Here is a 12727-nt window from a genome sequence, read left to right on the forward strand (position 1 = left end):
CGGCTTGCACAACATGCTGACAAATCCTATTCAGGAAATAGATGGTTGCATAAATCCTAAAATAATTACTCATCCATTCATCCACAGCTGAAAAACAAAACTATTATACTCATTAACTAAGTATGCTTTACTGTCTGTTCGAGCAGGGTTGGTTTTACTGTAACCTGCTGGTCTGGTTTGTTTCTTACCAGAACACTGTCCATGACAGCTCCATTCAAACTCTGTAGTGAAGAAATGATATGCCGAGAGTGAGCGGCTCCTTATTTTCTAGGCATATTTTTGCTTTTTTTACTAACTCTGTTTGTAACTGAGTATCCACCTACATCTTAAGCACCTTGTCTCAGAGTTTGAGATGAATGTATTTGGACATGGCGTCTAACAAATTGACCATATTGTAGAATTTGTGGCCTATACCAAAATAATATATTCATATGTCTTAAAATGTAAAAAAATAAATAAATAAAAATGAACAGAAACAGCAGAGAACTTATGTTCAGGGCAAAATCCAACCAACATGCTTTTTGATCCACATAGAAAAGTAAACATCTGCAATCTCTCTCCATAATTGTTTGATTCAAACCACCACAGATGCACAGAGAGATATAATCTGTTTGTCACCATGGAGTTTGTGCAGGAGGACAAGGATGAGCTATTGTGTAACCAGAGGATTGGGTCAGATGGACAGGAGTTTAGAGGTGTAAGGTCAAGCTGTCAACGCCTGGCAGGAATAACAGATGCCACAAACCGTGAATTGAAAAATAACTCTTTAAATCCTGAGCTTAACTCGATCAATATTTTCATACAAGTCGGATCTGAATAAATGTGCATATACAGCACATTAAACCCACACTGACATCTTATTTCGTCCCCTTGAATTAGAAGCACCACTTCGCTTTTGCTCCACATTAAAGCCCGCCTCTCTAATTTCTCCGACATGTGGGATTAACTGGGCGCGTGTCCCACTGAGACACTCGGCCCCCACACCTCTGCCAGAGAAGCTCAGATTAATGTGAAAACTCTGATTACACACATGCAGGACGACCAGCTGCATTTTTGCATCATTTGGCTTCACAAAACATTAACGTATTTTAACTAAAGCAATCTAATCTCTTTCTGCGAACCAGGGAGGAAACTGCAGTTTATCAACACAATTTCTTTAGGTCCCAACAAACTGCAGAACTTTCAACAACTGTGTGGTACAGTGTAGGTGAGGTAAAGGTAAAGTACAGCAAGGTTAAAAGAAATCATGTTGAAACCTACCAGTGAAGTTACTGTTCTAAAATATTGACATGCAGCAAGAAAAAAATAGGCATATACTATAAAACACTCACTGCAATAAAAAAAAAAAAAAGGAATTAAAAAAGAAAAAGGAGATAAAACTGCTGAAACATCACCTTGGAGCTGAGAGGTGTGCCCTGCTGACCACTTCCTCGCTGAAGTCAAAATGCCCAGCTCTGCACCTAGGAGACCTTCGAAACATTCTTCGTCTCTTCCACTTCCACATCGAGCAACAAAAAACAGTGACACTGTGGCCGCTCACTCATCCACTCACTCACAGCCCCCCTTTCTCTGTCCAGTAACAGGCCACGTGCGGGAATAACGTAGGCCTGGCAGACGCCAGCAAGCAGATCTGGGCTGAAGCGCAGGAAACAGGACTAGCAGTCGCTCTGTTTATCTGACCGCCTGTCCTTTATCCCTCTGTATTAAAACACAGCGTCGACAAGACTTTACAGTGGGACGTCGGGATTACGTTGAAAATCCTGATTCTCATTTGTTTGCCAACTTTGGAGATTATAGTTAATGTACACTGTATACATTTTCCCAAATGAGAAAAATCATCTGTGTGTGACTGTGTGGTCATCAACTCCCATGTTGTGAAGTAAAGAGGAAAACTAGCAGGCTAAATGGATAAGAGGCATTATTAAAGCTACATTATGTCCAACATTATTACCATGCTCTACTTCCAATAGAAGATGATGTATTATTAGACTTAACATTTGGAAGACTGAATAGAACCAGAGTCTTCTATAATTATCTGAGAGGACTTTTTAACTAAAAGCCTTCCTATTTAAATATATACAGTGGGATCGGATTTCCACAGAAGCCTGGAAATATTCAATCTGAGGCTTTGAATAACATTTAAAAACAAGAGATTACGGAGCAGTAAAATGAAGGAGTAACTTCTAGACTAGCAATAAATTCAAAGATAATTTATGGTAGAACTGACCAAAATGTCAGATTTTCTCATAAGTCTGTTCCAGCTGGACATAACTCACTAAGTAGCACTGTGATAGCGGGGAAGTGAATCATAAATAAGGTCAAATTGCTTTTCTGGAGGTGCATGATACTCTAAACTCTGGAAAATTAGATCAGATGTATCTGTATGGTGTATGCCGTACCATACATACAGATACACCTGTATGGTGTATCTGTATGTATGGTACGGCAGCTGCACTGAGGCAGACAGGGTCAGGCCTTCAGAGGGTAGTCAAGACAGCACAAAGAATCGTTGGCTGCCCTCTCCCCTCCCTGATGGACATCTACACCTCCCGCTGCATCAGCAGAGCCAGGAACATCATCAAGGACAGCTCACACCCTGGCTTTGACCTGTTTGACCTGCTGCCCTCTGGCAGGCGCTACAGGTGCATCAAAGCCAGAACAAACAGACTCAGGAACAGTTTTCTTCGCCAGAGCAATCACCACCCTGAACTCACACACTCACCCACTGTAACTGTGCAACACCCACATCTCTGTGCAATATTATATTATTCATACTGAACAATATCTATCACTCCTATATTGTGTAATAATCCAGTATTCATTCACTAGTGCAATATTCATTCACCAAGTGCAATATTCATCATCTTCATTATTATATGTATACACGCACTTACTTTCTTTACAATGTACAGATGCACCATGTAGGTATGTATGTATATATTTTTATACATTCTATTTTTTGTATATTTTACACATTGTTTATTTCTGTATATCTCTCGATCATATTGATTATACTAGATTATAATATTTTTATAATATTTTTATTTTCATTTTAGAGAGTTTGATTTTCTGTTACATGGCACTGAACAGGAGTGGCCCTCCAATCTCATTGTACATCCTGTATAATGACAATAAAGGCATTCTATTCTATTCTATTCTATTCTATTCTAAAGTATGATCAGCAGGCTTTTTTTCACTTTGACACACTTTCTCGAGAGGAAATACAAAGCTAACTCTTTTGGACTGGATAAGACGGGTGTTCACAGGGGATGACTGAGAAAAGTAAATCCTGTTTTCTGATGAATCCCAATTTAGATATTGTGGCAGTAACAGAAGGGTTTATTTAAGAAGGGAAACAGAAGAGAGAATTATGCTGCAGTCTATAAAAAACAACAGGAGTGACCACAGTGAACACACATCCATGTGAGTACATCCCAGAAGAGAAGTCCCGGCACTCTACTCTGCCCAGCGTGTACTTTTTAAAATATTTGAAGAACTGAAACATTAGTGATGAAATAATGCCCCAAGGGTGAATTTCATCATCGGAATATTTCAACACTCACGATGGTCCAGGAGAGGAGTCTCTCCTGTTTTGGCCTTCCTGATTTGTCTCACACTTTTGCCCTAATGAAGTGTTGTTTAAATATTCTTTGTAACTGTGTTTTATTGCAAGCTCACAGTGATAAACTCGTGATTTTGGGCTATATAAATAAACTTCTCTTCATGTAATTTATGACACAAAGGGGACTGTTTCCTGTCAATAGCCTTTATTCTTTTTTGTGCTATTCCAGGGTCTTTTTCCGGGGTATTTTTCCACACCAATGAATCATCTGAAAAAAAAAGATTGACTCTCCTGGGCTCTAACTCACCCTGGAGCAGGGACATTTTTGACAACCTGAAATAAACTGCTGCTAAATAAGGGTCTGCATGAGGTACTGAATAAATCCAGCATCACCACTACCTGCTGCAGCTCTTAAAAAACACAGTAAAGCTGACAATTAAAGCAAACTCAGAACAGCTACTTGAGTTTCACTCCTCTATTCCACCTATTTCTTGCTCTCCTAAGCACTCCTGAAAAAGAAACCCTTACCATGCGCTGGCTACAGTGAAGCGTCTGTATCGATGAAGGCGTTTGATCATTGCCTGCTTGCCAGAAGATCTCTGTGAGAGTTTCTGGCCAGGATTACCAGAAGCATCACTGCAACGGTCTGCCTGGCCCAACCCGAGCCCTTTGAGTTCTCCATTATCTTCCATTACAGAGTCCGCCTTACAACTAAGTATGATGCAGGACAGTGACAAGCCTTTCCTTTAAATAAAATACGGAGTTCAGTAAGGCATAAGGCAGCGTACTTTACTTCACTGAGACTGAACTCATGATACTGCACTAAAATATTCAACCACCAAATCAAATAAATATGGCTAAACTTATCATTAGTTTTCATTGGTTGATACTGTCCAGACAATCCCTCATTATTGATAATGCTAATCGACATGAACAGAAGCCTCAACAAGCTGATTGGCTACTCAAAAGTAGCTGAAAAACAAAGCAAAAGGTTATGGAGTGTCTCCAGTGTTGTGCAATGAACAGAGCACAAGTTTCCCTGCTCCTGACCTGTAATCCAGATAAATGCTGCCCATGCCTTTAAAAAGCACTGGGCCAGAGGATAAGTGTTATAGAGATAAAAGCAACAGATAATACACAGAACAACAGATAAAATAAATCCAAAAGACAACAGATCTCTGAAGAGAGGCCAGAACTGTGTGTAGTACTGATCAAATACACATGGAAAATTGCCATTCAGCCACATAAAAGTGTTTGCGTGTTCTCCCCGTGTCTGCATGGGTTCTCTCCGGGTACTCCGCCTTCAGCCTTCAGCTTCTCCCAGTCCACAGTCACGCATGTTAGTTTGACTGGTGACTAAATTTGCCACAGGCGTGAATGTGAGCATGAATTGTTGTCTGTCTCAACAATTAGTCCTGCAATCGACCAGCGACCTGTCAAAAGTGTACCTCCACCTTCTACCCTATGCCAGGACAGGCTCCGGCCCCCCCCCCAGGGCTATGAATGTGTGAGTGTTGCATCACTGTGTGGATGGATTTATGCTTGCACAGACCAGCAGTCTGTTATTGCTCCTCAGCCTAGGAACCAAAAACTATACTGCAGTTAAATTCTGAAACCTCAGAAATGAGCAAAGTGTGTTCTGTCACAAGGGGACAGGGTTAAAAATATCACTATAATGAAGAAGAAACCAAGGTGCTGAAGACTGTTGAAATAAATGCATAAATACAAACTTTGTTGCTTATTTGCAAACCTAATGTCAGCTCTAGATGGGAGGAAACACCAGCCTCCCACTGTTACCCGCCACACAAGCTGCGCTGCTGCTCTCAAAATACCATGCTATTACTGAAGCAAAGCAAAAACTATAGATCTGAAAATGCAAGCAGAAACACTGAGAAGCATGTGGAAATAATATTTCCCTCAGCATCAGTGCCGCCTTTTAAAATGTGTGAGTGCTGAATCACTGTGTTTATCGGAGCCTCACCTGTCGGGGTCAGCCTGCGTGATGTCGATGCGAGGCAGAGAGAAGATGGGCAGGCTTGTGGGTCTGGTACAGGTCACAGGATCTTCTTCTGGTGTGAGTGGCCTTCCCCTTTCCCTCTCCTTCTCTGCCTGTCGCCATGACAACGGAGGCAGCTGCAGATTGCCAGAAAACCGCCTGTGGACTTTGCACACCTCCACCCCGAGAGTGTTGCCTGTGGAAAACTGTCCTACAGCGGGCTCCTTATTTTCCTGACAGACAGGAGATAATGAATGATTACCTTTGATATGAAACAATCATGAAGGGCATAAGGAAGAGAAAACGTTAAATGGATAAAATGTGACTATCAGTGTGATTGTGAGAGACAAAAACAAATCCTACAAATAAGATGATAAAATAAAATCAATGGAAAAGAATTAGTTTTAAAAAACAAAGATGGATGGATGGATGGAACTAGAATTAAGACTGCAGGCCAGTGAAACTGCAGTTAACATCCATGTCTGACCTTTTGACCTTTTGGACACAGATGTCATTACTTTATTAAATATTTTGTTTTATATTTTGCCATAATTTGCACACGTAGCAGGAGTTGTGGCCAAAACAGGTGTTTTGTGAAGTCATGTGACCCCTGACCACTAAATCTCGAGCCCAGGTGACCATTTGTGCCTAATTCACGATAATTCAGGCTTCAGGTTTTAAGTCAACTGCAAAACATAAAGCTTCCAGTCGTGGTTATTGCCAACACGTTGAATACGAATACGAATAAATTAATAAATAAATAATGATCATGTTTGGGACCTTGACACCAAAGATGCCAGCGGATCCGTCTATAAAGCCGTGCGGAATATCAATTGTATGTTTAATGTGGCTCCCTTAGTGTGAAGGTCCGGTGTGGATCCCAGAGTGATTCATTGAAATGATGGGTTGTAAACAAGTCAGGGTTCTGAGAAAGCAGAAGTAGGCTGCCAGAGCTCATTCTGCATATATCAAACAGTTTATGTTCACAGCATGCAAGAAGAAATTAAACACATCAGATGATTTCAGGCAGCATACGGAGCACAAAAATAATGGGGGGTGTGGGCGGTCGAGGGACAGGGACTGAGGAATTCCTGGAATGTGACTGAGGTAATCAGTATTTGTTTCTTTTTAATGTCTGTGGCCACAGGACAGACAAGCAGAGTGAGAAATACAGAAGCTGACAGCAAGTCAACTAGTGCGAGAAGAGGAAGGCGTGAAGCTGCAATCTGACCTCGCTGTGATCCAGACTGAAAGCTTCCACTGTTTACCAACGCTAAGGCTCTTTAACCCAACCAGTATCTGATTTTCGAGGCAAATACTCATTTGTTGTCCCACAGTGTATTTTCTAATATCAGTGCTTCATATAAACAGCAGTCTTATTATTTTTTAAAGAGAACTGTGAACAAACAGAACATTTTTAGTTAAAAAATGAACTTAGTGCTCTCTAGTGGACAAGCTATGTAATGATGACAATGTTTCTAAATGGCTTCAAACAGACCTGTTTTCACAGCTGCCATTTTGATATGAAACCAGGGCCATAACCAGGGTTTAGAAATGACTGAGGTCCAGCCTTAAGGTGTAGCAGTTGTGCTCCAGTGACCAGCAGAAAAGGCAACACTAGGTCCTATTTTGAAAACTGTAATTTTGAAAACTGTAATGACTTAATTTTGCACACATCCCCTCTTCTGCAAGCTCAGTTGTGTGTATAGAAATATGAAAACTGAGTGCTGAAAAAAAATAACAAAATACAGACTTATTCATTTGTTGAAATTAAAATAGCACGAGGGGAAAAGTTACTTACTCAATGGCTCGTGCCCTACTGCACCTTTGATTCACTCCTCACACCTAAACCAACCAAATATCATTCATCATGAGTCACACATCAACCTAACCCCCTAAACACAACCCAATCAGAGGCACTATAGGGCAGCCACACACACACACACAGAGCTTGGAAAAAATATAGATACTATTTCATTGACGTGTAGACAGATCGCTGTCTGTCTAAAGGGAGAAATGACAGATGGATGAAGTCATTTCATTTCCTCTTTCCAATCAACGTGACTGACAGTAATAGCAGGGATGTACCCTGCAAACAAAATGAGAACAGGAAAGGAAAAGACTCTGAATGACAGAGTGAACACGAGATTGCTGGAGAAACCACAGGCAGAGTGGGAGTCAGCGGTCCTTTCTGACTGTCAGTAAACACGCTGCTCTTGACTCCCCCCCGCTCATTCTATGCAATGCAATTTGCGTGATATATGGCTCCGGTCTTTTTAAGATATATTCCTCCTCTCCCAGGAAAACAGGTGATAATTAAATCAGGCAAACTGTCCAGACAAACAATCCAGGTCTGTTCCATTCACTAAACCACTTGTCAAACAGAGAACTACACAGTCTCTTGTCAATATGCCAGCGTTATTGAGTAAATCATTTATTAATTGTTTATTGACTGCATCTGATGTCTCACTATGTAATTTTATGGAATTCACTGATCTCTTGTCTTGGCATCAGACAGAGGAAACTGCCAATTTACCTTGGATACACAGTATAAGCCAGGAGTCGAGGTAAGGATGTTGATAATTTAAGGGCTCAAAAGATTAGTAAACATAGATTTGTAATATGTGTTGGAATATGGTCATAAAAGGAAAGACACTGAGATGAAAGGGAAAGCAATGAATCTGAGACGAAGGTAGTGCAGCTGCAGAGTCAAACAGAGGTGGAGTGGGTGTTTTCTCCGTGAAGATGAAAGGGCTTCCTCAGCTGCAGAGCCGAAACAACTCCAGTGTTCTGTGAGGCACTTCCAAAAAGCCTTTTAGGAGAAGGTGATCATAAAAGAGTCGGCTTTAGGAGTGAAGCTCTAACAGCATCGTTTTATGTAGTGACTAAATTATTAAACCTTGCAGCAAAAAAAGGGGAGAAAAGAATCTGCTTTAATTATTTGAGTGCTATAGAATCTGAAAGAAAGGTAGGAGCCATCGAATGGTACAGCATAGCAAATTTGAGCTCAATGACCTATTAATCGTTTCTGAGAAACAAATAAACACACCTTTAGCTTGAAAACGGACAGAATTAGAACAAACATATGAAAGACAACAAAAAAAACCTCTTGAATAAATAAAGGAATCTTTGTTTGTGTGTCAGCGTCTGTTCTTCACTTTTCTGACAAATGTCCAATCTAAATTACAGTTGGAGGGAATACCGCTGGCAACACCAAGAAGTGCAGATTCTAGTCTGACGTAGCTTGGTTGACTTTGGATATATTATATTATGGCTAAAATATTTTTTTTTTGCACTGGTGAAAATACTGCCACAGCCAAATTCTCACATACCAGCTACACCAGCTGGTTGCTGTGTAGGATGTATACCCACCAGCCACTTTATTAGCTACACCACACTAGTACGGGGTTGGAAGCCCTTTTTTCTGCCTTAATTTTTGATGGCACAGATTCGAGAAAGTGCTGGAAACATTCCTCTGAGATTTTGGTCCATATTAATATGATAGAATCACCCGGTTATTGCAGATTTGTCAGCTGCACATCCATGATGTGAATCTGATGTTTCACCACATCCCAAATGTGTTCTACTGGACTGAGATGTTGTGACTTTGGAGGCCATTTGAATACAGTGAACTCATTCAGGTTCAAGAAACCAGTTTGAGGTGATTCGAGCTTTGTGATACGGTGTGTTATCATGGTTAGCCAGGCAACGTTTTTTCAGGTTCTATTATCTGATTTTGTTGAGCCAGTGTGAATTGTAGCCTCAGTTTCCTGTTATCAGTTGACAGGAGTGGCACCCAGTGTGGTCTTCTGCTATTGTAACCCATTTGCCTCATGGTTCAACATGTTGTGCATTCAGAGATGCTGCATTTATACAGGAATGGGGTTCATTCATTCAGGTGCAATACTGGGGAAGCACAACAGTTTTTGACCGTGTTGTCTGTGTCAGGTATGTCAGCATTGACAACTAATGCTCAACTAGTGATACAAGAACTGCATATTGTCTGTCACAAACAATAAAGACGAAGTTGAGGCAAAGATGTTTGGACTTGTCAAGTGTTTGAGCGCACAGCCGTGGAGCATGCATCAGAAGCAGCTCAGGTAATGTGGCGCCAAGTACCGGCTTATTGGAAAGCTGATACAATAACGAGTTACTTTACCTTCCTATCAGCTCAAAGTGGTCTTCTGTCACTTCTGTCAGTAGATCAGCAGCTTCTGAAACACTCAAGACCAGCCTTTCTGGTATCAACAACCACTACGTTCAAAGCCACTTAAATCACCTTTCTTCCCCATTCTGATGCTCACTTTGAACTTCAGCGGGTCGTCTTCACCATGCCTACATGCCAAAATGCATTGAGTTGCTGCCATGTGATCGGCTGATGAGACATTTGCTTCACAAGCAGCTACCTAACAAAGTGGACGGTGAGTGAGTATTTAAGCAGGCAACATCAACTTCCTTCATCAATTTATAACAGTGGAAACGCTAAACAACAACACTTAGCCTGTTGTGTTTGCAATCAGCCACATGATCGAGGTGTAGTGGTTTCACTGATTGAATTCAGTGGTGCATTTTTTTGTTTTGTTTTTTCTGTAGCAAGGGAAAGAAATGACTGACAACAATAAGGTTTGGCAAAAGGCTGTTCCTAAATTAAGTCTAATGAGATGTTTGTTCAAACTGGGCTTGACAGGCCTATTATGAACATATAAAAATGTTGTCCACTGTTAGAGAAAAATGCTGGCATGAAAGTAAACATGAAAAATGATCTATTTCCTGACATGACTGTACTACATTATGTTCTATATTTCTATTCAGCTAAATAAGAAACAAGCAACACTGAAAGAGTGGGCAGGTTTTGCAGTAGGCAGGTTTCTAAATATTGTTCCATTATCATACTTTTTACATACGTAAAGGATAGAGGGTTATGAAGGCCAATCACAGCAGGAAAACTTTAACCATCCAGGATTTTACTTGGCCTCTGTGCTCCTGTTGGACATTGTCAACATAAATGAACTGGCCTGCCTGCGCAGCAATAAACACCACTGACACAGAGGAGAAGCAGATGGGCCTCTGTCAGATCCTTGTCCTTCCTCCTCTTATCCAGGTTTCCATTCGGTCTCTGCCCCAAATGTTTCCCTAGTGTGAGCTGTCTTTAACACCTTCATCCTCTTCCCACTCTGCCTCTCACTTCTAAACTCAACTCTCCATCTTATTCACTTTCTCACGCACACACGTCATGCTGACCATGAACACACACACACACACACACACACACACACCACACACCACACACACACACACACAAACACCATCTCCCTCTCTGCAGTGTATTCTGCCAGATAGTGGTCTGTTGTGTACAGTACAGTCATCTGTTTATGAGTCACTGACCGCCACACAGACATACTGCACCTGTGTGTTTTCTTGCTAGAGCTCAATGTATGTTTATTCAGAAGGAAACACAAAGAAATCAAACATTACAAAATATGTAGAAAACTGTGGAACTGCAAACTTTAAAGGTGAGACATAGAATTTCAGATACAAGGAAATTACATGTAGCAGGGTAATGAATGTATGGATGGGCTCATGAATTAACAGATGGTTGGTGGGAAAAATCAGCACTTACATCACCTGGTGTTACTCCATGCGCACTTCTACTTTTCTTCATCCTGAGGGATACTCAGCAAAACTCTCTGTCCCTGTGTCAGATCCTCCAAAAATGCAGGTCGTTCCTGCTTCTTCTGCTGTGGGCAGCTTCACCAGTACGCCTGCATACGGGAAGTGGGGAGGGTGTGGGGAACAATGTTAAAGTAACAATAGCCTCCATCATAGTAAATCAGTCTGCAGTTGATGTCAGACTTGCTTTAGCCTTGCATCAGACTTGAATAGTTTAGGCTGACTATACGGTGTACATGCAGAGAGTGCTACAACTTTGATACAAAGAAACTGAGCTGTAATATATTACTTTTCTTCTTGTTTTACAATTGCCATCATTTGAACAATATGCTGCAGTAAAATGAAAGGCATCACAACTTGAAGGCAGTAAAAATCAAGCAGGAAAGTGTAAAACAGAAGTGTAAAGCTTAGCACATGTTCAGTGTTAATACCAAAGCCACTGTAATCACTTTTAGAAACATTTTCATCTATGCTAGCAGAGTGGCTTAGAGAGGCAATGCCACTGAGTTGGTCTATCATCGTGGTCCACAGTGAAGTATCTCAGCAATGATGTGTTGCCATCAAATTTTCTACAGACATTCTTGGTCTCAAAGAATAAAGCCTGGTCCCTTTCTTTCATCATCATACTGAATGTGACATTCCTCGTTGAAGCAACTATAGGATGGATGGACACGGAATTGCATGTGATCACGTCTTTGTGCTGATCCCTTGTGGATTGTGTGCTCTACATTATGTTAGCATCTCAACCCTCCCAGTCTTGCGTCTAGTGTAGGAAAACCTCTTAAATATTAAGTGTGTAAACAAAAGCAACTGTAAGAAGGCATAAAGTCTTTCACATACAAGGAAATGTGGTGTGAAATGGTGTATTTAATTCAAATTAAGTAGTGTTTGTGCCAAACCCAACAAACCAAAACAGAAAAAAAAAACAAGTTAACAATCACTTAAAGTTTGAACCACAGTCTAACTTTCTATCAGAAAGCCCTGAAACTGAAATAAAGATTGGTGCACATGGTGGTGTACCAGCAATGCCAGCATCTATGTAGGTCCTATTATTCTGACCTCAACCATAACAATGGACACTTTTATTCCCCATTAGGTTAAAGTCTCTATCTGATAACAGACAGGCATTACTGTTAGCAAAGGAGTGGCACTTGATTAGGTCCAGAGAGGTGGAGCTGGCCAAGGTCAAGCTTCTTTAGCTTTGGCGCGAGTATCACTTGGACTACTTGCTTTTAACCCAGTTCACTCTGCCAGCTTCTCTGAATGTAGTGACTACACACTCATCAATTATAGAATGATCACAGCTGGTGGAAAATCACCACAAGGCAGAAATGACTGACTAATCAATGTGACAGGCATAAATCAATATTTTCCATGTCATGATTGATCCCCACAGTGTTGCACCCACATTAACCTGAATTTGGCTGGCACTGTGTCCTTCTGTTAATGTCTGTGTAGGACTGCTGAGAGACTTTTAGTGCTCTCCAGCTGCTGCCAAG

General features: G+C 41.0%; 1 protein-coding gene across 3 annotated transcripts in view; it reads right to left on the reverse strand.

Annotated features, from left to right (window-relative positions):
• Positions 1-12727, reverse strand: part of LOC115796485 (cAMP-specific 3',5'-cyclic phosphodiesterase 4B-like) — a 51435-nt gene that overhangs the window by 25998 nt on the left and 12710 nt on the right. Inside the window, exons 1-2 of one of the 3 annotated variants that reach the window (XM_030752911.1) lie at positions 11179-11220; positions 5544-5791 (exon numbers count right to left, since the gene is read on the reverse strand). In XM_030752911.1, the coding sequence (XP_030608771.1) occupies positions 5544-5791; positions 11179-11220 (290 nt within the window). Of the gene's footprint in view, positions 1-4090; positions 4282-5543; positions 5792-11178; positions 11321-12727 lie in introns of those variants that run through there. The other 2 variants (XM_030752910.1, XM_030752912.1) reach the window with 2 other exon arrangements.

Source organism: Archocentrus centrarchus, chromosome 17 (assembly GCF_007364275.1).
Source record: "Archocentrus centrarchus isolate MPI-CPG fArcCen1 chromosome 17, fArcCen1, whole genome shotgun sequence".
NCBI lineage: Eukaryota > Metazoa > Chordata > Actinopteri > Cichliformes > Cichlidae > Archocentrus > Archocentrus centrarchus.